This window comes from Protopterus annectens, chromosome 2.part0, assembly GCF_019279795.1.
Source record: "Protopterus annectens isolate FY-2018-M chromosome 2.part0, PAN1.0, whole genome shotgun sequence".
Lineage (NCBI taxonomy): Eukaryota > Metazoa > Chordata > Ceratodontiformes > Protopteridae > Protopterus > Protopterus annectens.
In genome coordinates, this window is record NC_056728.1 from 826015686 (window position 1) to 826042940 (window position 27255).

General features: G+C 40.8%; 1 protein-coding gene across 1 annotated transcript in view; it reads right to left on the reverse strand.

Moving 5' to 3' along the window:
- RFX3 (regulatory factor X3) overlaps positions 1 to 27255 on the reverse strand; it is a 1639608-nt gene that overhangs the window by 349228 nt on the left and 1263125 nt on the right. The window contains exon 10 of the mRNA XM_044061098.1: positions 4727 to 4839. Coding sequence (XP_043917033.1) covers positions 4727 to 4839 — 113 coding nt within the window. The remainder of the gene's footprint in view (positions 1 to 4726; positions 4840 to 27255) is intronic.

Sequence of the window (27255 nt, forward strand, 5' to 3'; positions counted from 1 at the left end):
AGCTAAATGCCAAAAAGTGCATAGTCATCCCTTTTGGAAAAAACAAAGTACCCACAAACTACCACATAGGTGGTAGCCCCCTAAATACGGAAGACATAATAAGGGATCTGGGTACCCAAGTAGACAGTAATCTCTCCTTTGATAATCACATTGCCAAAGTGGTTAGGAAATCTTTCTATGTGGCCAACCTAATCACAAAAGGGTTTGCATCCAGATCAAAAGAGGTCATTGTGCCCCTCTACGCATCACTCATCAGACCCATCATAGAGTACAATGCCCCATTTGGGATGTACAGAAGTACCTGACCAAGAGGATCAGTGGCCTCTAACAGATGCCCTATGCAGGTCAACTGAAGAAACTCCAGCTGTACTCGGTTGCATACCGCCTACTCAGAGGTGATCTATGCCTGACATACAAGGCCATGTCCAACCCAGAATTGATGGACATGCTCCACCTAAAGAAAACCATATCCCCTCGAGCCACACGCTCTAGAGATCTAAACCTCATCACAACAATAAATAGAACATGCTGGAGGAATAGATTCCTGTCCCAGAGACTTCCCATGCTCTGGAACAAGATTCCAATCTACATTAGGCAGAGCTCCTTGCTAACACTCTTCAAGAGAAACCTTGATGAGTCGATTGGAAATAGAAAGTTTACCCCGGGGATCACTTCAATGGCTCTGCTGGACAGAGGCACAGGGAACTAATTTAAGGGGGCAGCGAAAGCCAACACAATTCCAGATAGGCATATAAATGCCTTCAGGCAGATAGCCTAGTACCTACCTATGAACCTATGTTGGATCCACCACCTTAGTTCTGCTTTGAGGCAGAACAGGAGTGTAATATGGCACTCTAGGAGATGTTGGTGTTGAGAACACACATTTTTCAAGTACCACTGCAGTTTTCGCATGTGCATTCTGGCTAGAGGCAGCATAGGGATGGTGGCTGCCATTAGCCCCAGGATTTGCAAGAATCATCTTGCAGATATCTGCTGAATCTCTAATAGGCTTTGGAAGTGAGTAGTTAGAGAAAGAACTTTGCCCTGAGGGAGGAAAGCCTGCATCAGGTCCGTTCTGATCCTGCAGCCCAGAAAGATTTTGTCCTGCTGGGGGGGTTAAGGATGATTTTTGGATGTTGAGGATGAATCCCAGGCTTTGAAGCAGGGAAGTGGTGAACCTCAGATGGTTTAGAAGAGTGTCCTCTGTTTCTGCTACAATTAGGATGTCATCTAGGTAAGGATAAATTTGGACATCTTTGTTTCTGCAAAAGGCTATAGCTGGTGTTAGGCATTTTGTAAATACCCTGGGTGCAGTACATAAACCAAAGGGCAATGCTGTAAATTGAAAGTAAGACCAGGGCCCAGTGAAACGCAAGAATTTTCTGTGGGAGGGTTTTACTGGGATATGGAGGTATGCTTCCTTTAGGACTAGTCTGGCCATAAATGCCTGGACTATCAGTAGTGGGAGTAGAGTTTGAAGGGATAGCATTCTGAATGATGGAACTTTTAGGAATAGGTTTAGAAATGACAGATCTAGTACTGGTCTCCAAGGCCCATCTTTTTTGGGGACCAGAAATAGTCTTGAGTAGAAACCTTTTCCTTCCTGTCCTCGACGGACAGGTTCTATAGTTCCTAAGATCAGACAGTCTTGCAGTATATGAGGAATGAGATGCAGTTGATTTTTTGGGGGAAAAGGAATGCCCCTTGGAGGGGGCTTTTCCTTCTAAGAAAGGAAATATCCATTTTGTATTATTGCCAGCACCCAGTGGTCCGATGTGATGGATTTCCAAATGGGGAGGCAGTGGGAGAGGTGGGCTGACAAGGGAAGGTGAGCAAGGCAGTCACACGTTGTTGGGTCCAGTTCTATCCTGAAAGGGGCTGTCTTTCAGTAGGTTGTGAGCAACTGGTCTGGAGGTGGTTTGCCTCCTGGTTCCTCTCCTATGCTTAGAAGAGGAAGGGGTAGCGTGAGGGGGGGGGGGCTCCTGACAAAGGTGGTCTTAGCTGGGTAATTTCTGTAGTATTTAGGGATGGGGGACACTAGTAAGTACTTGATGTCTTGAAGCTCTTCATTTTTCTCCTGCAGGTTTTTGAAAAGGTCAGCAGACTGCTTACCAAACAGGAGGTTGTGGTCTAGTGGGGCGTCTAGGATTTTAGACATTAAATCCTCTGGTACGGGTTGGAGGCATAGCCAAGAATATCTGTGAAGTATTGATGCAGAAGCTGTGGACTGTGCTGAGGCCTCTGCTGCATCACAACTGCATCTAATGGAATGTCTGGCTAACTGAGAAGCCAGGGACAGTTTAGATGCTATCTCAGTTTTGGTATGGCAGCCAGGGGTGGATGACAGGAAAGTAGAGGCTTTTGATACTTGGTCTAAGACATATTTTATCATATGGGTTTGATAGTTGATAGCTCTGAAGGCAAGTGTGGAGGAGGTATAAACATTCTTTCCTATTCTGTCCATGCTTTTGCTATCTTTGTCCGTAGGCAGAAGAGATGCTGAAGGAATCAGTGTTGACTGCTTGTCAGGAGATATAGCAATTACAGCAGGCTCTGCCAGGGATAGTTTAACTAGGAATTTTTGCTCATCTGGAACTTTATAGAATCAGTCTGGTGTCTTTGGGGCAGGTGGTTGTGAGTCTGGGTTCTTTGATGCTGAAGTGAATGCATCAAGGTAGGCAGGAATGACTGGTGGGATGGCTGAAAGCGAGGGAGATTCCACTTTGAATTAAGTATCTCCTTTGTGTTTCAGTCATTTGGAAAGTGTCCCATTTAAAGTACTCTTTCATCTTAGTGATGGTCTCCCCAAAGGTGATATCCTCTGGTGGAGAGTCCCCTTCTATGGATTCCTCATCTGGGGAATAACAGTCAATAGAGAGGCAATTTGAGAAGAATAGGAGATAGATTCCTCTGAGGATGAATAGTAAGGCTCTTGTTCTTCTTCCCCTTCATGGGCAGTAGGCAGAGGGAGAGAAGTGGCTGAGGCAGGCCTAGGACTGAGCACTGGAATGGTGGAGGGGGAAAAGGCCATGGGCTGAAGACCCATGAAGGCCTGCATCAAAGAGTTGGTGAAGGATTGCTAGTCTGGGATTCCTTCAGAAGGTGGTGTCTGGTGTTTTGTTTTCTGCTTCCTTTTTAAAGGAGTAGTTTCCAGAGAAGGCTTGGATTCAGGGGCCTGGAAAAGAGTAGGGACTTCAAGCAATGGCACCCTGGTTGGTAGTCTGACAATATCTGGTCCCCCCTAGACATCAGTAGAGACTGACGTCAGAGCTATCTCCGTGGATGTGCTGGCCCGTTACTTCCAAAGTGGTTTCCTCAAGGCAAGTTGTCGAAGTAGACGGTTTATCGGATGTCCCTCAATCACTAAATCAGAAGCTGCCGGGACATCTGATGGCGGAGAGGCAGAGGAAGTAGGCCTGGAAACCTTGGCCTTTTTCCTAAGTGGTTCCGTCAGAGCCACTGATTCAGGATCCATCCTGAGTGCAAGATTTTTGAGTCTCTGGTTTTCTAAATATAGATTGAAAGTGGCCAGACTGTTTCGGAGAGTCTTGGGTATAAAAGATTGACAAATTGAGCAAGCAGTATGGTCGTGCTCTCAGCCTAGGCAGAAAAAGCAGTGGTTGTGCATATCCTTATGTGGAATCTGGCACCCTCATCGGCATTTACCCTTCTTAGTTGACATCAGCTAACGGTAAGTACAGCAAACCAAACTCAAGCAAAAAAAAAGTCAAAATCCCCAACAGGTTACTTAGCTTTAGACGTCTTCAAGTAAAGGAGTGAAGCAATCGATGTCATGGTCGACTGCGGCTGAAAAGTTCTGAGGTCTGTATGTGCAGATGTCACATTTAAGGTCCCTGGTTTATGGCCCTATGTGTGACGTCCCACACACCTACAGCAGCCAGGTTTAAGCTTTTGTATAGGAGCCGACATTCGGGTCGCCTGAGGTGGGGAATCCACACTAAGAATACTGCAACATAGGAACATAAGAACATCATGGCTAATTAGTACAGACCTCCCCAAATGCTTCATTAGCATTAGTAGTCAGCTGCAGAGACAACCCATCATGGAGCTGCACCACAAATTGATGCAGTAGTACAGTAGAGTTGTCCCTAAATTGGAAATGGTTACCTCAAGGTGTATGTTAGGCTTGCACCTTGAGGTAACCTTTCTGAATTCAGCTCCCAATATCTAAACATATATGCACATTATTTTATAGATTTTTATTTTCATTTTACTCATCCAAATAAAACTGTGGCCAAGCAGTAAAAAGCTATGACACTTTCAAATGACTGTCAACATGTGTATTCACACAAAGTACGTACATTATTTACTGCATTTACGTAATTGGTACTTCAAAAGAAAAATAAATTCTTTAGGTTGTAAAAATCAGTACAAGTGAGAACATTAAATGAATGACATACAACTGAATAGTAAAATAACACAGAAATGAGTGGCAAATTATATATATCCACACAGTTCAGCAAACATAGCAAACTAGGATTTATCCAGGATATGGTGGTATAGATTCAAAACATACTTCATGCCAGAATGCTAGGTATTTGTTGCTGTATTGAATCTGTTTATCTGAATATCTAGCATTTAGTTAAGCTAACAGTAAAGACTTGATAACATGGAACATCTTATGGTCAGGAGAAAATACATCAAAGAATAAAAATATTGCCCAGATCCCCATGTATGTAACACATGTGGAATTATGGTTTCTTACCTCACAGTGCTCCCGATAAAGATTTTGCAAAGACTTAATATCTTCAAGAGTTACAGAATCAGGCAATGAAGATATCTCTATTTCTGAAAACTCTGGGAGAGCTCGAGATGCATCTGTCAGTTTAAGATAAAGAAGCACAAATAAATAAATTAATGATAAGTATACTGAAATCAATAAGTCTAAATAGCATTCTGGTTAATACATGTTAATCTTTTACAGCAAACCAACTGACAGACATGGGATGGCCCTCATGGCATAGAAGAGTTAGACATAACTACAGTGCTCTTTATCTAGATATCAGCAATGGACCCACTTCCAGAGACAGTCAGGATGGATAGGACTGCAAGGCAAAAATATAGCTCTTTTATTCTGGTGGAAAGAAAGAGGGGCTTTCTTCTTTAGGAGTATCCTCTGGTAGGGACTAGCAAGCTACGTGGACTACAGCAAAACCAGGAAAAAAATGACCATCTGTGGCTGAGAAACACCTGGAGCCTGACTCCATTTGTATTACTGCAGAAAATAACTTGGAATACTGAATGGTTAATCCCCATGTGGTGATATTTGGGGCTATAATGGGCAGGGTGGGGAGAAACTGATTAATGCTTCTCCCTGCATATCCATGAACAGGTATAAATGTCAAAAGAAAAAGATACTGATTCAGAATTTCAGTTTCTGAGGTAACTTTTTTTTTTACCTGAAAACTAACAGAAAACATAGTTTTACCTCCACCCACACAAAAATAAGAAAAAAAAATCTTTAGAAATGGAAAGTTCTAGCAGATATCAACCCATAAAAAAATCAAGTATCTTGGTTCAGCAGAAGTGCTTTTGCAAAACAGTAGCAATTCCAGTGTCCATTTTGTTTTGCCAATAAAGTATTTGGAAAAACAATTTTTTTTGACAATTTTCCAAGGCTTCTGACCTTGTGAGTTAAAAAAAGGAAAGAAAGTACAGTTGTAAACAGCAAGAGTTGGACTGGCAAACAATCTTCCATAAACAGTGATGCATAAAGTAGGTAGAATGCTCAGAGCCATCATGGGCTTGTCTGACTGGAGTGAGAAGCCACATGAGCTTACAATAAGTCAGGGAAAATATGATAATCCTCTCCCAGCTATGGTGGCACTTAGAAAAACAAGCTCTCTGGAAAAAAATCAATGTACCATTCTCTGAAAGAAATCAATGAACTACTGTAATCTTAGAGACAGACTCCACTAATATAGCTAGTATGGAAAATAACAACTGCAGGGTGACCAGATATACAATTACCATCACACCTACCATCTTACAATTAAGATCCATTCAAGGGAAAACACTTCACCACCAAACTGTCCTGATGAGGGAATTCAAGTAAGACAACTTTAAGTCTGCAGACATAGCTCTCAACCGATCAGAGATCAATCTCAACAGAACCAGGGACAAATCCTCAAATAATCAGGGACATTTTAAAAATATTTTTACTATTAACTTGAAACATTTGCAGAATAAGACAATGTGGATTAATATAGATTTTCTGACGTAAAACGTCTATAACTCTGAATTATTATCATTATTTATTAAGGGCAATTCACCACCTTTTCTTCAGCAGTCACTAGTTTTAAGAGGGATTAAGCGAGACAGACCTAAAATCTGAGTCTAGATCAGGGACAGTTGAGAGGTCATCAGTCATACAGCAGCCATCATATCTTGTTATCCTGAATATAGGTCTTCTTCTGGTAAAATGCTAATCCACAGTATGGCCATGATAGGGAAGCACAGGCCAAACAAAATTCTTACTGCTGGTCAGATTCTTATACCACACTGCATCTGTACTAATAAAAGATGAAATAGTCCTGTGTGGAAAGGAAGATAAAAAGGAAAAGAAGGCTGTGATGTTAATGTGAAGAAATACTTCATTCGCTTAGAGTTATATCAAGTATTTCACATAACTGTACTATGATATTTCAATGATCTTGTCTTCATGGTGTTTGGTGAATGGAATATGAAGCTATGAATCCAAAAGCTATTACGACTCCAGCAATTAACCACTGGGGAAAAGTAGCAAATATTACATCTAGGTTTGGAAACGACATTGAACTTGTAAGTACCTGTAATACTCTACAAATGTAGAATAATGTTTGCAGCCCCACCTGCTACCTTTTGTCCAAATACTCATTTTTCCACTTCCTCTTTTCTCTTTTGTGCCAGAACGATGCTCAGTAAATACATAAATTAGACCAATCTCAGGCTCTAAATGACAATGGCTAGTCTCTTTAATACCCCTTAAAACAAGTTCAAGTAGTCCTCGACCATTCTCACTTTCTTAATTTCTTTACTTCTCATTTTAAATGTAATACAACATTCCTAGTTGCACTACTACTAACATATAGTAGTATATGTATAATCAACCACCTTCCCACCTTTGTTATTGTTGTGTCTTTCGGCTCTTCCCGGTTAGGGGTCACCACAGCGGAACTCCAGTCTGCTAATGATTGGCAGTAGATTTTTTACGTGCCGAGTTGCCAGCCCTGATGCACAACCTTCAACGAAGGTACGCCCATTCACGCATGTCTCCACACAGAAGACGCTTTAGCTGAGAATCGAACAGGACAACTGTGAGGCAACAACACTACCGCAGCACCACCACCACAGTTACCTTCCCACCTTTGTAATATTTCATATTTAAGCTGCTTCTTCTTATTTATTTTAATTGCTATAAACTGCAGGCAATGTTACAGTAACTTTTGCAATGTTATTTCTCTATACTATATACAGCCCTTTGTCTACTTCTAATGAATGATGTATATACACATGCAAGATCTCCACTGAAAAAGGGACTTATCCCAGTTGGACTTTTCCAATAAACAAAAATAAATAAATAAAATAAAAGATAAATCTATGTCTCAAGGACCAAACAGCAGCTCTACAAATCACTAGGGATCTTGCTCTTCTGGAAAAGAAAATACAGCAGAAGCTGACACCACTGCTCTGCACCTGGAAGGAGTTGTAATGACTCCTTGAACAAGTCTAGCTATGAAACTAACAGAATCCAATACAAGCACTCATCAACTTGGAAAGGGTTTGTTTTCCTATAGCAGAAACCAACCTTTGACCTGCAAACGTGAGAAAGAGATGACTAGATTTTCTGATTTTTTTTCTTTTTTTTTTTAGTTCTAGAAATATGCAACAATTGCATATTGGAATCCCTGTTATGCAAAATTAATTTTCTTTATACTGTTATTATAAAAGATTCATAAACTATATCTTAATTCTGGTCAACACCTAGGTCATGAAGAATGCATCTGTAAAAACGTACATGCTGTCTTAATGAAAAAAAGGTGTACAGTTCACAGCACTTAAGAGCTTGCAACACTAAAACCCTCCTCAGCAACATGGAGGCAAACAACAGAATTGTGTATGTTGGTGATGTCAAAGGTAATATATGCATTTGCTCAAAGAGAGGCTTTTCAAGGTTACCAGAACAAAGTGCCAGTCCTAAGGAGGCACCAAGAGGCTTTTCAGAGGGTAGATAAGCAAAACATTGAAGAATAACTTGAAAGAGGGAATATAAATCAATAGAGTCTCAATGAAAGTATACTGGTAACATAATGAACAAAAAGGCCATTACAGAGCAGCTGAGGGAGATTTTTGCAGGGTCTGTGGAAGATGAACCTGAATCAGTATGTGATCATGGCCTTGTACCAATGAGAAGACCTCTTCCATTTAAAAAAAATAAGATTCTCTACAACAAAGTTTTCTTATGTCTGGACAGGGTTACCAGATACCTGCGAACCCAAAGGAGGACACTGGAGGTCATACAGGAGGACAAAGCCGTGATAAAGGAGGACAAAGGAGAATGCATCTTACTCTGCTTATGAAAGATGGTGTAGTGCTGCTACAAATAATTCAGAATGATTGCAGAACTTCACTAAACCCAAGATGAAATGCATCAGCCAGATTAAGAACCACTTCCTTCCTTTTTCATGTAATAGCTGATGGCATTGTAACATTTTATGGGATTTTGAAATACTGTACAGCTTTCATGCTTACATTTAATATTTCTAATATGAAGTCACATACTTTATTTTCATGGGTGGGAAGTTAGTCGCATATAAAAGGCCCCAAATATATTTATCTCAAGACTAAGTTTGTTTTCATCTGCTATCATCCTGCATACATATGATATCAGACCCTTCATTACATGCATTATGGACTGAACCATTTATAGGGGTTGTGTATGTGATCTTATTCTAAAATTTCCATTGGTATATAAGCCGTGGTGGTGCAGCGGTAGCATTGTTGCCTCACAGCAAGAGGTTCTCCTGTTCAATTCTTGGCTGGAGTGCTGGGAGTGCCTTCTGTGTGGAGTCTGCATGTCCTCCCTGCGGTTGGGTGGCATTCGAAAGACATGCGTAAGTGGGTGTGCCTTCGTTGAAGGTTGGACGTCGAGCTGGCACCTCGGCATTCATGAAAATCTACTGCCAACCATTAGCGGACCGGAGTTCCGCTGTGGCGACCCCTAACCGGGAAAAGCCAAAAGACAAACAACAACAACATATTTTAGAAGTCAATTTTTAATTTAATGGTGAGGAAAATTTGTAGGCAGTGTCTTTTAATTCATTTAATTTAATTCCACAGCAAAAACACTATTTTAGAAGTCAATTTTTAATTTAATGGTTTAGACATGCTGAGAAAAATTGTAGGCAGTGTCATTTAATTCATTTAATTTAATTCCACAGCAAAAACACTATTGAAACTGTAGTCAAACAACATGCCTCTATTTGCTCAAGTGAGACTAATTTCTACTCTCATTTCAGGAATTCTGCAAAGGAAGTTTTTTTTTTTTTTAAAGTAGTTTGGGATGCTTTGGTGTGGGGCCTGCACTGATTTTGTGATTCTAAGCTGTAGCAGTTGTGTTTTGTGTGAAAGTGGTATTTGCCATTTCTCTGTGGTTCTTCAATGATGGAATTTATGTACTTGCGTAAGAGGCTGTGAGGAGTGGAGGGGAGTATGCATGCCACTTGCCAAAATTGTTTTGTCTATATTTTACAATTTTTGGTGAAACTGCATTCCTCTACAGAGGAAAGCAGTTCTAGCTGTTTTGTTTCATTCACAAGTCTCAATTTTTTTTACATTAATTTATACAACAGAAAGTGGCAAATACCTTAATGTGGTGGGTGATAGGGAGCTACAATTCTGAAAAATAACATTCCTTAACATCCTGATAATGGAACAACTTGTATTAGAGCTAATCAGAGGTAGTTACAATCTGCACACTGCTGTCTGTAACACCAGTAAAAACACTAAAACACAACCTGTTTCAAGGACACCACAGCACAAACTTGTTGTTAAAAGAGCAAATAACCAACAAAGTGGTACCATGAAGAAAACAGTTTTATTGCTTAAACAACAAAAAAAAAAACAGTTTAGTGTTCAAAGGTTTCCATATATACTTTTGTCCCATGCAAACATACAAGGGACTTCATCAGAACTGAATTAGACTCCTCTTATAAGTGCTTTTATACCATATGTCACATATTACAATTAGTTCATTCAACAATGTTTAAAAATGATTAAAAAAATTAATGTAATGACAAAACTACATTTAATAAAACAAACTTGCACTGGAATAAAGCCTATTGTTGAAAACAATTATCTAACCACTGTTAAAACATGACAGGAATGAATGCATTAGTTAGAAAATAAAAAACAGGTCTGTACAACTGATGTACAAAATGGCAAACCACCTGAATCATTCAAATCAAATATATAGTATAAAAATTACAAAGTTTATACATCCAACAAACATACTGACATCAAAACTATTGATGTTAAAAATAATATACTAAATAGATAAATTAATATTCATTTTATGACAAACAATATATTGTACTGTACAAATGCTGTAACAATTTGGCAGCTCTTAAGTTTAGGATAAATGTAATAATAACTTTCTCATTAATACCAGGAAACAAAGTTGCATTAAGACACAACTGCCAGTATAACTGCTTGTATTCTGTGGTGGTCTACCATGATGCTTACTGACACAGGGGGCACCTGGACTGCTGTACAATAACATTTCAATGTGTAATTACAGTAAGCTAGCAGTTTGCTAATACATTAATGTAGGTGCTTGACTGCAAGTATCTTATAGTAAAATAGCAGAAAAGAACTTCCACTTACATACATACATAATTCAGAAGGACATTACTAGTACCCTACTAATCTTTGATGCAGATGTTTTTTTTTTATTATTTACTTTCTTGCTTTGCTTCTGCTACTTAATTTACTTTGCTTGTGAGCAGTATCTTACTTCTTAACTGCAACTGGCCCGTATAAAAGAAAGTCATCATAAACAACCCCAAAAAACACACAGACCACAAGAATCATCTGGTTCCATTGATCCTGCCAGTGTATTAAAAAAAGAAAATCAGCAGCCGCCAAAACACATTGCCTCCCTAGTATCTGGTTAAACCCTTACAGGTTATAATACATATTTAAAAAAAAAAAGTCATCAGCAGCCCTTAAAAGTTTCACACATAGTATTAGTATCGGGTTGACCATGCCAGGGAAAAAATAAAAAAAGTATCTGGTTGGCCCTGCCAGGAAAAAAAAAGTACTTACCTTGAATGAACACCAATACGATGGTTGACTCCTGTTTCTCCACTCTCTCACGCTCTTCCCTTGCAATTAAAGTGCGGGAAGAGAAAGCGAGAGTAATGAGACTAATCAGCAGCCACGTCACATATACAGATTACGTGACAGACTACTGACTTTGCAGTCCTACGAGATGAGCTGACTCTGACATGATACACCTGAATGTCCTGAAAGCCGGACATTTTTGCCTTTTAGGCAATGCCTGCCAGATGGAGGACACAATGCAAAAAGGAGAATATGTCCTACTTTTGCCGGACGTCTGATAATCCTACATCTGGAAAGTGTTCTAAAACATGCACAAAAATCATTCCTCTTTTAGGATTCAAAGCATCATCCACATCTTTAAATGTAGGGAATCAGATGCCAGATAAAAAAGATTGCCCTCTTTGTCAGAGGACTGGTCCAGGACTGTGGCAGATGACTGCCTGAGAAAAACAAGGATATTTGTAATAATACATTATTTAAATAGCTTACCACTTTCCATGACTGATTTTTTTTTTGTATTATTACTTCCTTACATACACACGTGTGTGTGTGTGTGTGTGTGTGTGTGTGTGTGTGTGTGTGTTTGTGTGTATTTGACTATTTATCTATTTTTGCTCGGCCATGTGTCAACCATCTGTCCTCCGATGCTCATTCAGCCCTTTCATTCCCTTTGGAGTAAGAACCAATCACAGCAGGGCATCATCCAGGTAGACATCGGGTTTTTGCTGGTATGACCCTAACCCTTCCTTCAGTGGCTGACATGGACACTTGCTTATGCAAGAGCCTGCTATGCTATACTCTGAGTGTGATCACTGACATAAGCCCCATGAATTCCAATGCGCAAATGTGGCTTGGAAGACTGAAGTGCATACCCTCAGCCTCTAAGCTGCATATTGTACAACTCTTCTGCAGCACCAAAGTTAGTCATCAGTCTTGGGTGAACTTGTTAATTGTTAAGCACTTTATTTTGTTCTATCCCACACAGCCAGGTGTCCAAGGCTTGAATGTTAACAGTGTATTTTGCTTGAACTTGGATTTAACTGAAACTTCTTCTGAAATGCTGTACGATATCTGGGTTTGTTCCTGCAAGTTGTGTAACAATGTTGCTTTTTTCCCATTGTTGAATTTTTGATGACCTGCCATTTGTATAATTTAGGCTACTGATTATCTCCCAAAAGCACAATTAAACTGGCCTATTCAGAATGCTGAACTTGGATTGTTAGCAGTTGTCAGATGATCTTTGTATTTCGTGTCTCTCTGTTACCTGCTACGCTACCATTTTTCTTAAAATGCAAATCTGGATGGTGGATCTATTTGCTGGGCTTACCTTCTAGTTCAACCTGGAGGTGCAAATGTGACTTGTTTTGACAATAATGTAACACTGATGAATTGGATGTCTGTTTATTACAGCTAACTGGTTATCCTTTATCTCGGACTACTTATATGATCACTTTGTGCTTGTTTTTTTAACTTTACCTTGCTGAATAGGGCTTGGACTGTTGTACATTTCTTTGTGCAGAAGACTGTTATTGTCCTCAAAGTCTTGAAAAATCAATTGTTTGGGTATTTATTAGTTTTCATGTATGACATATATTACCAGATTTATAAATTTCTCAGTTGATGACACAACTAGATAAAGATCGTTTATTTTTGCAAATGTTACTTTACTTATCATTCCTATATATTTGCATTTTTGCAAAGTGCTTAAATAAACATGAAATGAAACTTTAAAAAAGAAAGCTTACCTAAGCAGTAGCGAAAGAGAACACCTTTTTGAGTGTGAAGTGTATTATCTGGGCCAAAACAGAGCCAAAAGTGCCACTCAAGCCTTTTTTTTTTTTTTTTTTTTGCTGTGTTTGGCAGAAATTTTTGAACAAAAAGAATCAGGGTGATGTATAAAATAAGCTGCTGTTCCACTGTCTTGAAATGACACTGCAGAAGCTCTCCTAAAACTTGTATAAGAAATAGGTAATTTCACTTTCTGACCTATGAAAATGATGCCTCTAATGGTCCAATGGTTGAGATTATCCTCGCCACCAATCCACATCTGGCAAATTTGTCTAGGAATCCCTACACTTGGGGAAGATACAGGTCCCATACTGATGCATCCCATTAAGTCATACAGACTACATAACCACACTTGCTCTTGTACCTGCCAGTTTGCTCTCTTCTCAGCATCAAGTACCCACATGTAACTCGACATCAGTGGCAATATGGTACATCTGTTACTAAGAAGTCACTGAAAAATATATGTTTGCCAGTTTACTGCTAAAAGTGACCAATAACTGTACACTTCCAGCTTAAAAAGAAAATAAGCAGGAAGGAAATTATTTCTAAACTATCAATGTTAATCTTCTTCAAAGATCAATTGATATGTAAGAATATAGTTGATATGTCTAACACTGGGGATGAGTGCCATACTAGAGCACTGGCTTCATGGGTAGGGCAGGGCCATCTTGAGGAGATGCGTTACTTGGGGACATACCCTTGCTGATACCCATTGTACATCGCACCCCGAGTGTGCTGTTTATATATACACACTAGGATTAGGGTGACACCAGGCAAACATATATAACCACTTCTAATGTCGGTCTTAATGATGGCCCCTCTTGGTCAGTTCTGTATAGTGAATGAACAAAAGGGTCTGATGGTCAGTAGGGAGCAGAAGAAAAAAAGGAAAAAAACAATGAGGACTATCCACGATGGGTCCCATGATTAGGCTGATTCCTGAGCAGTCAAACAGCCCAGGCAGAAGGAGTGGAGAATCACAAAAGGAGAAGAAAGAAGGCTAACTATTAGGGTGTACCTAATCAAATAGATGAAATTCATGGATGGAGACTAGAAAGACTGCCTTTGAAAGGAGTGACATGGACCTAAAAACCTGCAGCAATCAGCATAAATAGGGTAGATATGGCAAGCACTGATGTCAGCAACCAACTGCAGTGGATCAAATCACGGTCTACTTCCCGATCCAGGGGAATGGAATTACCAACTTCCCACTCTCAAGTTTCTGACAAGTAGACAACAATACCTCCAGAAAGGTCACAACACCATCAGCAGTGAGGGCCCCATCACTATCTTCTTCTCCATCCTTACCTTCTGCAAGGAAATTAGAAAATAATGTGTCATACAAGAAAAAGATTTTCTGTTATTGACAGAAGAGAAAGGTGGGCCCCATACCCCCTTCCCAGCAAGCACGCTGACATTTGAGACATCAAGAGGAGGTGGAGCCAGCAGACAAGATGACTACACTCTGGTTACCTCCCATACCAAATGGCCAAATGACTCTACAATAGGCAGGCACTAAAGCCTATTAAAAAAGCAGTTCAAGATCCCCAAATCAGAAAGATTTTCCACACAGATGCTGAAGTAGTCTTCATCAAAGACCGACTATCTGGAGATGAATCTCCACCCAGCTCCCCGTCAAGGAACAGGGCAGGACATGTCACAGCCCATGAGTAAAGTCTCAATAAAGAGTGCCCACAACATCCCAGACACCAGAACCAAGCTCTCATAAACACTAGAAGGCAGCAGCTGTTTCCTCCTTCTGCAGTGAGCATCTGAGGTTGGGTGAAGATTCAAAGAATTCAAAGAAACTTTATTGTCATTTAGGAAACACAAGTGCTATCTAAACAAAATTTCGAGTGTCAGCTCCTTTACCAGAGAAAACAAACACAAAAACACAGACATGACAGGTATTAACGAATAAACAATAATTATAGTACAGAAGTAAATATCTAGGTAGCTGATGCACATGCTTGTGCACTACTTATATATACTGGACAACACTGACTACTAGATGATTAACACATGAAAAGTACAGTATACATAGAGGTGAGACTGGGTGATACTGCACATAAGAAAGTGACTGGAATTGCACTTGAATGAGAATACATTAATTTTAGTGTGCAATAAATAAACAGAATTACTGTATGGACAAAAAAGAAAAAGAATGAGAGTGTAACAATCTATTATAGTTCTGATACATCCGGATGTACGTCTGCATTAATGAGTCTTACTGCAGTTGGATATGAACTGTTCATGAATCTGGAGGTCCTGCAGTGGATACTCTGTAACCTTCTACCAGAAGCAAGTTTACTGAACCAACCATACGCTGGATGAGACGTGTCACTCAGTATTTTGTGGGACCTCTTTTTACATCTCATTTCAAAGAGCTCCTGTAGGGTAAGAATACTAGTACCCATGATCTTTTTTACTGTTCTTATTATTCCTTTGCAGCTTCTTCCTTTCGCCATTGTGCTGTTACTGGACCACAGAGTGCAGTTGCTGGTGATAATGTTCTTAGTGGCTCCTCTGTAGAAGGTATTTAGAGCATTCATAGAGAGCTTTGCTTTTCTCAGCCTTCTTAGGAAGTGTAGTCATTGGTGGGCTTTTTTAATTAGCTGGCCTGTGTTTGTACTCCAAGAAAGATCCTCTGATATATGTACCCCCAGGAACATTGTAGTTTGGACTCTCGCCACTTCTTCACCATTGATCTTAAGGGGTAGGTGCATGGCAGAGCTCTTTTTGAAGTCAATAATAATTTATTTTGTTTTATTGATGTTCAGGTCCAAATTGTTGTTAATGCACCAATCAGGGAGTTGACCTCATTCTTATACCCACTCATGTCATCACCACTTATTAGTCCCACCACTGTGGTGTCATCTGCGAATTTGATGATGTGGTTGTTGCTAGCTTTTGCAGAGCAGTCATGGGTAAGGATTGCGAACAGTAGAGGACTCAGCACACAATCCTGGGATACTCCAGTGCTGATTGCAATACTCCCTGAAGTGTTGTTACCAGCACAGGTCCTTTGTGGTCTTTGTCAGGAAATCAAGCATCCAGTTCCAGTTTATGCCAAAGTTGATTAGCTTTTGTATAAGTTGCACTGGAATCACAGTATTGAATGTTGAGTTAAAATCTATGAACAACAGCCTGGCATAGTTGCTCTTCTCTTCAAGATGCTCCAATGTGAGGTGAAGTGTCACTGAAATGGCATCAGCAGTTGATCTGTTTGTTTGAAGAAAGGAGATAGTAGTGTTGGTCAAAAAGCAAAAACAAACCAAGTCTCTGCTATAAAATGGGAAACTCACAAACCTCATTATGCCCAGTAGTGCTGGTCAAAAAGCAAAAACAAACCAAGTCTCTGCCATAAAATGGGAAACTCACAAACCTCATTATGCCCACAGAAGTGGATTCCCACAGCCATTCAAATGCAAAGCCATGCTATACCCTGCTACATGGCCTCATTGAAGACAATGGCTATAAATTCCACCCATGAAGTGAAGCAAAGTGCAGAAGCACTAGGAATGGGAACCTCAGTGCAGGGCCCAAACCACTTCAAAACCTCTTGAGCAGGATGAAGAGGTGTTTGTGACTCCCCAATGAATAAACAGGAAGCCAACTGAAGAGTGTTCTCCCAAGATCTAAATATGAACCAGCCTGAAGGGTTGCCTCCCTCTATGAAGAAATGGGGCAGGTAGTCCTAACAGACATGGTGCAGACTATCATCCAAAAAATGAGAACTGCTGTGACAACACAACATAAAAGTCATAATCGTCCATGATGGACAAACATCCTTGTATAAAGTCTGGGGATGGGGGCAAACCTTGGCTCACACCCACCATAATGCTGAATAACAAACCTCTACTGCTCCAAGAAAGGCCATCCTAAAGAACCCCCTCCTCCATATGGGGGATGGAGGCACCATTTACAGCACCATTGAGGTCAGGGGGGCTTCAAAGTGGAATTCCCCCCATTCCAAGAACCACTACCACAGGTGGACAGGAGGACCACAGGAGCAAGGTCTACCTAGGTTCTGGAAAATCTCTGAAAAACCTTGGTCTCTTACTTGGACCTGGCACCAAGGTGTTGTAAAGAGGAAAGAGTAAGGTTAAGAACTCCCTAGAGCCTTATTCAGCCTCCAGATAGGATGCTAATGTACCTAAAGGAAGAAGTAGCACATCCACTTATCAAAGCCTAGGCTATTCCCACATTCAGGTAAACATGTTCAGTTAAGACCTTTCTGCAGGAAGGTGGAGAAGATGAAATGACAAAGAAGAGACCAAACCTAGAATATATGGTCATGTGCACTTGGATGGGTTCAATATCCTAAGATTGCTTATGTTAGTACTGCCAGAAATTCACCAATGGCTATTCCCCACCAAGGAATCCCAAACAAAACAATGTAAAAGGCAGCTCCATAAGGAAGGAACAGTGGAACTGGGTTATTCTCTACTAGCCTTAGACTATCAGACAATATCCAGAATAGTCATGCTGGCAAGAGTACAATAAACACTCCAACACTCTGAAGATTTGTCCAAAAGTAACTCAGTGCACTCAACTGTCTCTTTAGTGTGTTTGTGTCCCTGCAAGCAAATAGATATGTAACAATGAAGTTTGCAGTTTGAACACTGGTCTGTATATATTTTTATGTAAATTGTAAATATTATGGCAGCCTAAAACAATGATCTTTATCCACTATGGCAGCTCCATTTTATTAGACCACACCAGTCCCATTGGTATTTTCCCCTTTAACTGGGCTCAGTTCTATGTTTTTAGCAGCCTAATATCTTCCCTTCCTTAAGTTTATTTCTCTTCTTGTGTAACCAGTTTCAGTTCTGAGCCAGTATTTTTCCAGGGCTGCACTCCTGCATTCTAATTGTTTTGCTGATCTTTTGGGGGGGGGGGGGTAACCTAGGCTAATTACACAGAGCCTATTGCTGGTTTCTGGGGTAATTTAAATGCATCTTCTTTCTACTGCTCGACCCTCTTTTTGTGCCTTATACCTCACTTACCCCACACTCTCTCATCATTCCTTCCTTCCTTCCCCCTCTCTCTCTCTCTCTAGCAGAGCGCAAGGGAGTTACAAGGTAAGTGATAAAAGACAATCAGATGTTTGAAGTTTGTTATACTTACTTTGCCAACTGATTGAGTTTATCTAACTGGTGCTTTGTAGACGTTGTTGCTGAACCTAACTTCTCCCTGTAAATGTACCTTCTAACCACTTGCAACCACTGTTTGTACTTCAGTTGATTTGTGTCAGCAATTTTTGTAATGGTGCCCAATATGTGTCATCATAATTTTACTGTGTTTTATAAGGACTGAATGTTTATTTTATTAGCATAACTATAACTGGTGTTAAATGATCTAGAAAGGTAACAAACTGTAGAGATCTCATAGCACTATCAAGTCCCTTCATTGCCAAAAAGAGTTTGTTGGAATGTAAGTTAAACTAAGTGTTTATTAAAACTTCTGTTCAATTTAAAGTGCTTGTGAGGTTTGAAGTTATTTTATCAAGTTTTTCCCTGCCTTATCCTTATTTTTTCAGCATTCCTTTGTTGTTCTGGTGCTAAAAAGCTGATTTTTGAAAGATTAATGTCCTTAATTTGTAATGGTGTTAACAAAACAGTACTGTTTATTTCTATCTGAGGGTGTGCTGTTCAAGGTGGTAAGCCAAGTGGTCCCAGCACAGCAACTGTATTATAGAAATGAATTTCTATAATACAGTTGCTGTGCTGGGACCACTGTATTATAGAAATTAATTTCTATATTTATTAACAAACCACTTAAAATTTCAATGCATTTACTGGTGGCGATGTTCTGCTGCATATAGTTCATTCCATAGTAATTTAACTGGATTTCTACTGAACCTTGAAAAGATAATGTTTTTCTTTCTCTGTTTTTCAATAGGTTAACTGGAAACAAGTTTTTCAATAGGTTAACTAGAAACATCCATAAAGCATACACACAGCAGGCTCATCCAATAGGCAGTCTGAACCCACTCACTATTTATTTAGGACAAACTGTGGACCACCTCTGCCACTGTGCCTAATTGTTAGGGGCATCCAGTCTTCTGCATGAATTTTAGCCTGCATAGTGACTAGTCTGAAGACAAGTGTTTTAGTGTCCTAGTTTGTAAGCAATAGCCTTATAGTCCGTAACCCTCCTGTACCGACATCCTGCTGGCCAGCTTTTAATCTCTACTACCTAGCAGACACTGACATTTACTCATACTGCTCTTACTCAGCTATTTCTGTATCATATATGTTCTTCACTTCTAGACTTCACATTCTCATTACTTAGATCCTTCTGTCTTTCTTTAGTGAAACTGCATGCCTTCATGGAAGTCACCCTTGGTCTCCCCCCATGCTTTCTTATTTCTCCTTGCTCAAGACTTTCAGCTCTGAGCTAGTATTTGTACACAACCAGCATTGACTCAGTGCACTCAACTGTCTCTTTAGTGTGTTATTTTATTTATTTATTTATTTTTTAGTCTACATTTGTTTACTGGCAAAGTCCAACTGGGATAAGACCCATTTTCAGCTGAGGCTCGGGGAGAAAAGCAACACATATAGAGATTATAGAGTACGTATACAAGAAATTATACAATATTTATACAAGAAATTAATATAGGGAACATACAGTCCAACATACAGTCCATTGTATATTACATTCTATGCTATTACAGCTGACATTTGTATTATACAATCATCTGGTATTTGTTTTTCTATAAAAGTGCCCCTGCAAGAAAAAAAAATATATATATATATATGTAACAGTGCAATCTGCAGTTTGAACATCAGTCTGTGGGCTATATTTTTATGTAAATTATAAATATTATGTCAGCCTAAAACAAAGATGTTTGTCCACTATAATAGCTCCATTTTCTATGAACATAGCCCCACTGGTACTTTCTTCTTTAACTGTGCTCAATTCATTGCTTTTAGCAGTCTACTGTCTCCCTTCCATAAGTTTATTTCTCTTCCTGTATAACCACTTTGAGTTCTGAGACATTAATTTTCTAGAGCTGCACCATTGCTTTCTGGCTTACTTTCTGTCATTTTTTTGCTGTTCTGTGGGGGTTGGGGTGGCCTTTGGACTTTAAAATGCAAAGTCCATAGAAACCTCCTTACATTATACAGTTGTTCAAACATTCAAGTGTGATTTTTTTACTGTTATCACCATTAGTCAGGTCAAGATTATATAGCACTAACTCTCCTAATAAAACTGTCCTTCAGCAACAAAAGGAAGACTTTCACATACTAGCTCAGGGACCTTTTAAACTGCATTATTCCTTTTACTTATCTCTCTCAGCAGATTTGCGCCTGTTTAAGTTAAGTTACAGATTGTTTTTTTTCTGTCAACTTTTCAACTCCCTTCGTTCACCCTTGCTAACACTTGGACTCACTCTGCTCCCCTACCCTACACACAGATCCCACCCACCCCCACTTACCCTACATTTATACTTCCATAGCACCATTCACATATTCCTCAAACCAATACCATCAGGCCCCAGCACAGCACCACTACTGCTCTACTATACTTTACCAATAGAATAAACCAAATAGAAACAATGGTCTGCATGTGTCCCCGATGTTCTTAGACTCGTCAAAGGCATTTGATACTGTCTTGCACCGGCAACTGCTTATTCAACTCTCCTCAATAGGACTTTCACAATACTCCTTGTTGTGGTTTCTTAGTTACCTATCAGGAAGGCAACAAACCTACTCATTCTTTCAACCAGTTACTACAGGTGTCCCTCAGGGCTTTGTCCTGGTTCCTTTCCTATTTAATATATTTATTAATGAGCTCCACTCACCGTGCTAATTTAGTTCAGTATGCCACAACTCAACATTAATATGTGCAGTCTCAACAATAAATAAGCGTCTACACATTACCCTAAAATCTTTTTCCTCTATAAAAACCCGGCTCAAAGAATCAGACCTACTATTCAACCCTAAGAAAACTAAGCTTAATGCTTTTTACCTCAACAAGTTGCCAAAATCATAAACATTTTTTTAACATAAAGTCAGTAAATAATACTGTCAGTGAAATTGTAACTTACAGTAAACTTCTAGGCATTATAACAGATGACAATATCAAATATGACCACCATATACTGCACACCTTTAAATCTACTCACCAGAAACTAGCTCACTTTATAGGATCAATGGATTCCTTGCAGACACTGCAAGAAAAACTTTACTCACCACCTTCTTATTGCCAACTGTCTTATATGTCACTCCTAGCCTAACAAACATAAACAATACTCAAAGAAAGAAACTTGCCTCCTGCTACAATAAAATAGCTGAATTTGACACCAATCTCCCTCATAGGTCCCACGATTGTTACAGCTTAAAGTAATTAAACTGGCTTAACTACACAACTACTTAACATATTCACAGCTAACTACACACATAAACTCATTCATCATCCAGAAAAAGTGCTGCACTACATAACTTACTACTGACCTAACTGTCCAGCAAGGGATCTCTGGTCTAGTAACAAATTCTAATTACTTACAAATAAGTAAAATAATGTTTCAGGAGACTTACTCTACTCCCAATACATTGCTAAACTCGGGAATAGTATCCCCACACAAATAAAACTCTCTGACAAACTCAATAGTTTTAAAGCACTGCTTAAACACCATCTTAACCAGTCCTGGTCCTGCACATGCTCATCTCAAGGCTGAGACAATGGGTTTGCACAATACTCTCCAAACACTGTCCTTCCACAGAATGCACTCAACCTTCTCACTGGAATGACAAAACAATTTTTATACATAACTGCTGACTGTATTATGCACTAAGTTGCCTGTGGGGGTTCTTTTTCGTAACTTCCACCTCTGCAAAGTGTTACAATGTACAAATGTAACTACTGTTTGTGCATAAATGTAACTACTATGTATTTAACTGGAACTTAGTATAATGCAATGTAAGCAGATGGAGCTTTTCTCCCTTGGCATCCGATAAAATGGGTATTATCCAGTCAGACTTTCCCAGTAAACAAAGGCAGATATATAATAAATTACTAAATAAATAACTAAAGACTGAGAGGGAACATAACTTTTCCTTCCCCTGGAGAGAGTACAAGTACCACAGGGGATACAGTGGACCAGGCTCATGAAAGGGACAGATGGCTACAGCCCTCATTCTTTTCCCACAAAGACAAGCAGTTTCTGCAGTCCCTCAGATGTAGACTCTTGGTTTGCTTTACAGTTCCCCTATGGAACTGCACTGGAACATAGGCAGGAGAAGAATCAGTGGAAGAAGAGACAAGAAGACAGGATGCCCACCCCCTCTGCTGGGCTCTACCAGGGGCAGTTTACTTGAGAAAGAGAGCTACTTTAAACGTTTACAATGTCCTCAGACAACCAGGACACCTACAGAGTGTGAGAAACCACACAACAAACCTTGTGAGGCCCATCATGTTACACTCAGGACTAAGCAAGGTAGTCTGACCTTGTACCAAGGATACTTCTGTTGTTTCCTCCTCCCTCTTGAAGAGACATAAGCCAGCAAACACCACCTTCAATAAGGAATAAACGGTACTTACGTATTATCACAACCACATTTTAGCGGTCGCAAAACTCCATTCTTCAAGTGACATGAGGGCTTGAAAACAGATTTTTAAAATTCACTCATTGTGGTACACATCTTAGCATGCATGTTCACTGCAGGAACTCGCATACTACAAGTGAAACAAGGGCATGAAAAAATATTATGTTTCCGTAATCACAGAACATTTCTGAGCATGCATGCTTACAGCAGGATCTTCCCAAAGGCCAAGCAAATGCTACTTAATACAGCCTGTAACATTTTAGCAGAACTGAATGCTTTTGCACTTTAACATTTTTACTATTTGCAGTTCCAGACAGAATAATTGTGTTATTTCTTCTCCAAACTGGCCACCGATAATACATAAAAAGACGTTATGTCTTGCCATAATGTTGCATCTGTACTGTTGATCCTCATTCAGTCATTACACATGAGTATCGGTTCCGACCTTGGAACCGAGCCGGCCATTTTCCAAGCTCGTGTCAGCTACAAACTCTCGAGCTAAACTCTTACCCATAATCCCCCTCTCCCTGTTACCTCAGCTTGAGTTTGCAAGTCAAAAGAAGGTAGAGGCTACCTCTGGTCAAATGACCTAAGAGAACCGGATGGTGAGATCCACTAGAAGCCACAGGAGGGGGAAGGAGGGAGGGTCATAATGACTGAACGAGGATCAACAATACAGATGGAATGTTATGGTAAGACATAACTTCTTTATCTGATATTGTTAATCCTCGTTCATTCCTTATGCATGGGACGAGCCCCCAGCTGTCTCTATTCCTGGGAGGCTCTCATGGAAGGACATTCCTGAGCACCATAGAATCAAAAGATGCTCTTCCCCCGGAGGCCAAATCCAATTTGTAATGACTGATGAAGGTATGAGGCGTAGCCCAAGTTGCAGCTGCACAGATGTCATGTAAAGAATCTCTGGCATGGAAGGCAGCAGAAGTTGCCACCGACCTTGTCGAATGAGCTTTCACGGTAGTAGGCAACGGGATATTACGTTGTGTATAAATGAAGGTCACACAGTCCTTCAACCATTTAGCTAATGTGACCTTAGCAACAGCAGATGCTAATCTAGGTCCAGAATAGGCCAAAAATAACTAGTCAGATTTACGAAAGGACCTAGTCCTGTTTAAGTAAAAACGGATTTGCCTGTGGATATCTAGGGTATGTAGGCAATACTCTCCTCTGTTTGAATGATTGGGAAGGAAAACTGGCAATTCAATGGTTTGATTAAGAGACATTTCAGGGATCACTTTTGGCAGAAATGAAGGATTAGTTCTCAAAAACACTCTAACTCTATGAAAAATCAAGTATGGACTCTTGATACATAAAGCTTGAAGTTCAGAGATAGGTCTGGCAGAAGTAATGGCGACCAAAAACAAGGTTTTTAATGACAGATACTTGAGGTCGCAAGAAGAAGCTGGTTCGAAGGGTGGCATTGTCAGTGCTTGTAGAACTAATGATAGATCCCATGGTTGAATAGGTTCTCTAAAAGGTGGCTTCAGATGATTCACACCTTTTATGAAGGTCTTGCACAATATGTGAGACATAAGAGAGGAATCTTGAACACCCTCATGGAAATCAGAAAATGCAGCCAAATGAACTCTAATGGTAGAGGCCGATAGATCCGATTGGAAAAGGTCGGCCAAATAGTCTAGTATTATCGACACTGGTGCTGAGAAGGGATCTACTTGTTTATCTTTCAGCCAACAGGTAAATCTTTTCCACTTGCTTAGATAAGTAATTCTAGTGGAAGACTTATGAGATGCAATGAGAATGTCACGTACTGGTAAAGAACGATCATTCTGCCTGGCAATAAAGGGAACTGGAGAACCCAAGCTGTGAACTTCAGGCTGTTCAAGTTGGGATGAATCAGGTTCTGTGGGTGTGAGATCAACTTCGGGGTTGGATGGAGAATCCATGGTTGATCTAGTAGGTGAGGCCAAAGGAAGGGGAACCAAATCTGACGAGGCCAATATGGTGCAATGAGGATCACCTTGCTCTTCAACAGACGGGCCTTCTTCAGAAACGGGGGAATGAGGGGAAAGGGTGGGAATGCATAAAGAAGACCCGAGGGCCAGTCGTGGACTAGAGTGTCCCTGGGTGACTGTCCCAGAGGGAGAATCAGAGCGAAGTAGTTGCTGCATTTGTAGTTGGTTGGGGATGCAAAGAGGTCGCAGCAAGGACGGCCCCAGCGGTGGAAGATCTCCGCCGCTATCAAGGGATTCAGGGACCACTCGTGAGGTTGTAGAATGCACCTGCTGAGTCTGTCTGCTATCACGTTGGAACTCCCGGGAATGTGCATTGCTAGAAGAAAACGGTTGGAAGCCATTGCCCATTGCCATATCCTCAACACCTCTCGACAAAAGGGAGTAAGATTTGGTTCCACCTTGCTTGTTGATGTACCAGACCACCACCATGTTGTCTGATTGAATCGCAATCGTCCCAGACAGCAGAAGGGGATGGAATGCTTGCAACGCCAGAAGCACTGCCCTCAGCTCTAGAACATTTATATGCAGATGGGCCTCCAGTTCGGACCAAGTGCCTTGGACTGTCTGTCCCTGACATAGCCCCCCACCAGGGAGGCATCCGTGGTCACCGTGGCCTTGGTTTGCTGTGGGGAGAAGGAGCGAGACCATTGTGACAGACTGTGCATCATCCACCAATTTAAATCCTGCTTGCATCTGTGGGTTACTCAAATCTTGGCTGAAAGAGGATGCTGAAAATGATACCATTGGGTGAGCAGTAGCCATTGTAGAAGCCTCATATGAAACCTGGCCAGGGTGACAATGGTGATGGAGGCTGCCATGGAACCCAACAGCTGTAGAACAAAGTGAGCTGTGGATTTCTCCCTTGAAAGGATTGGAATCAGTTGTTACTTTATCCTTAAAATTCTGTGCTCTGGAATGGCAGCTCTGCAGTTCTTTGTATCCAAGATAACCCCTATGAATTCTGTCGACGGAGATTGGGTGAGATTGGATTTTTGCCAGTTTATGGTTATGCCTAGCCTTTGTACAGTGAGGAGAGAGTATGCCAGGGCTTCTTCTAGTAGATGTCTGGTGGGGGCAGAAATGAGCCAGTCGTCTAGGTACAGAAACACCTGGAATCCTTGAAGTCGTAAGTGAGCCGTGATGACTGCCATGCACTTTGTGAACACTCTGGGGGCTGTAGAGTCCAAAGGGCAGTACTCTGAACTAGTAATGACTGGCTCCCACATGGAAGCGCAGAAATCTTCTTGATGGCCTGTCCACTTTTATGTGATAACACGCATCTTGAAGATCTATCAAGCACATCCAATCGTCTTTTTCCAAAAGTGGGAGGATAGACTGTACTGTGACTATCTGGAATTTTTGTACTCTCACAAACTTGTTCAATACACTGAGATCCAAAATTGGTCTCCAGTCCCCGGTTTTCTTTGGCACCAAAAATAGTCTTGAGTAGAATCCAGATCCTATCTGGTCTGGAGGGACTATTTAGATGACTCTCTTTCTTAGCAGCTTTTCTATCTCTTGTGCTGCTTCTTCCCTTTGACTGGGTGGAACGTCGGGAAGGTTTTTTGAAGGGACGGGACAAATATCGAAGGGGATATGATAACCTCTGGTTAGAATCCTTTGTACACAAGAATCGGTGGTGCTGGTTAGCCAGGCAGAAGGGTGCAAAGAGAAACGACTCCCAACCACCTCCAAAGGAAAGGAGTTGGGCTGCTCTTCAGGAGCGTTGGTATGATTGACCAGGGAAAGAGTCCCTGGAACCCTGGTTATGCAGACCCCCTCTGCCCCAAATGGAGCATCTTTCCTGTGAGTTTCCCCCTCTGCCTCTAGGGGAGAACTCGGCCTATGTGTCACGGAAAGGACCCTGAGATTTCTTGAACCATATCTTCCCACTCTTTTGGTTTTGGGAGAAAGCACGTTGAGGGGAAGAATAACAGACACCTACAGCAGAAAGGGTTGTACCGTCCTGTTCACATCTGGCCAGTGTGCATCTAACTTTGGGTCCAAATAACGAAGAGGCCTCAATGGGACAGTTAAGAAAGGAAGCCTTAAAGAGTTACGCGAAATTGCACAAGTGCATCCAGGTGTGTCGTCTCAAGACCACAGCTGAACCTGCCGCTCTAGCTGCTCCTTCTGATGTGTGAGATATCAGTCACATAGAGAAGTTAGATATTGACTCAATGGTGGCCAGCTGAGAGGCCACTTTGTCATGGACCTCATCAGACATGGTCCCAGCCAAGGTTTCAGAGAGCTCGGAAATCAAATCCCTTTGAAGCCTGGTAAAGTGTGCCATACAATTCAGGGACCTGATAGTAAAGGTCGCTGATGCAAAGGTGCGCTTCCCTATCCTGTCCAGGGCCCGGGACTCTTTGTTAGGCGGATGAACAGTCTGGCTTTCTTCTTCTGCCAGATCCTTTTTTGTTGCGGCCGCCACTACCAGAGCATCCACAGGAAGACCTTTTGACCAATGGGGATCCATTAGCAGGAGGGGACAAAATCTTATCTGGCCTCCGGGGAATAGCTTCAATGGTATCAGGAGCCTTCCATGCACACTGCACGATGAGCCGGACAAGTTC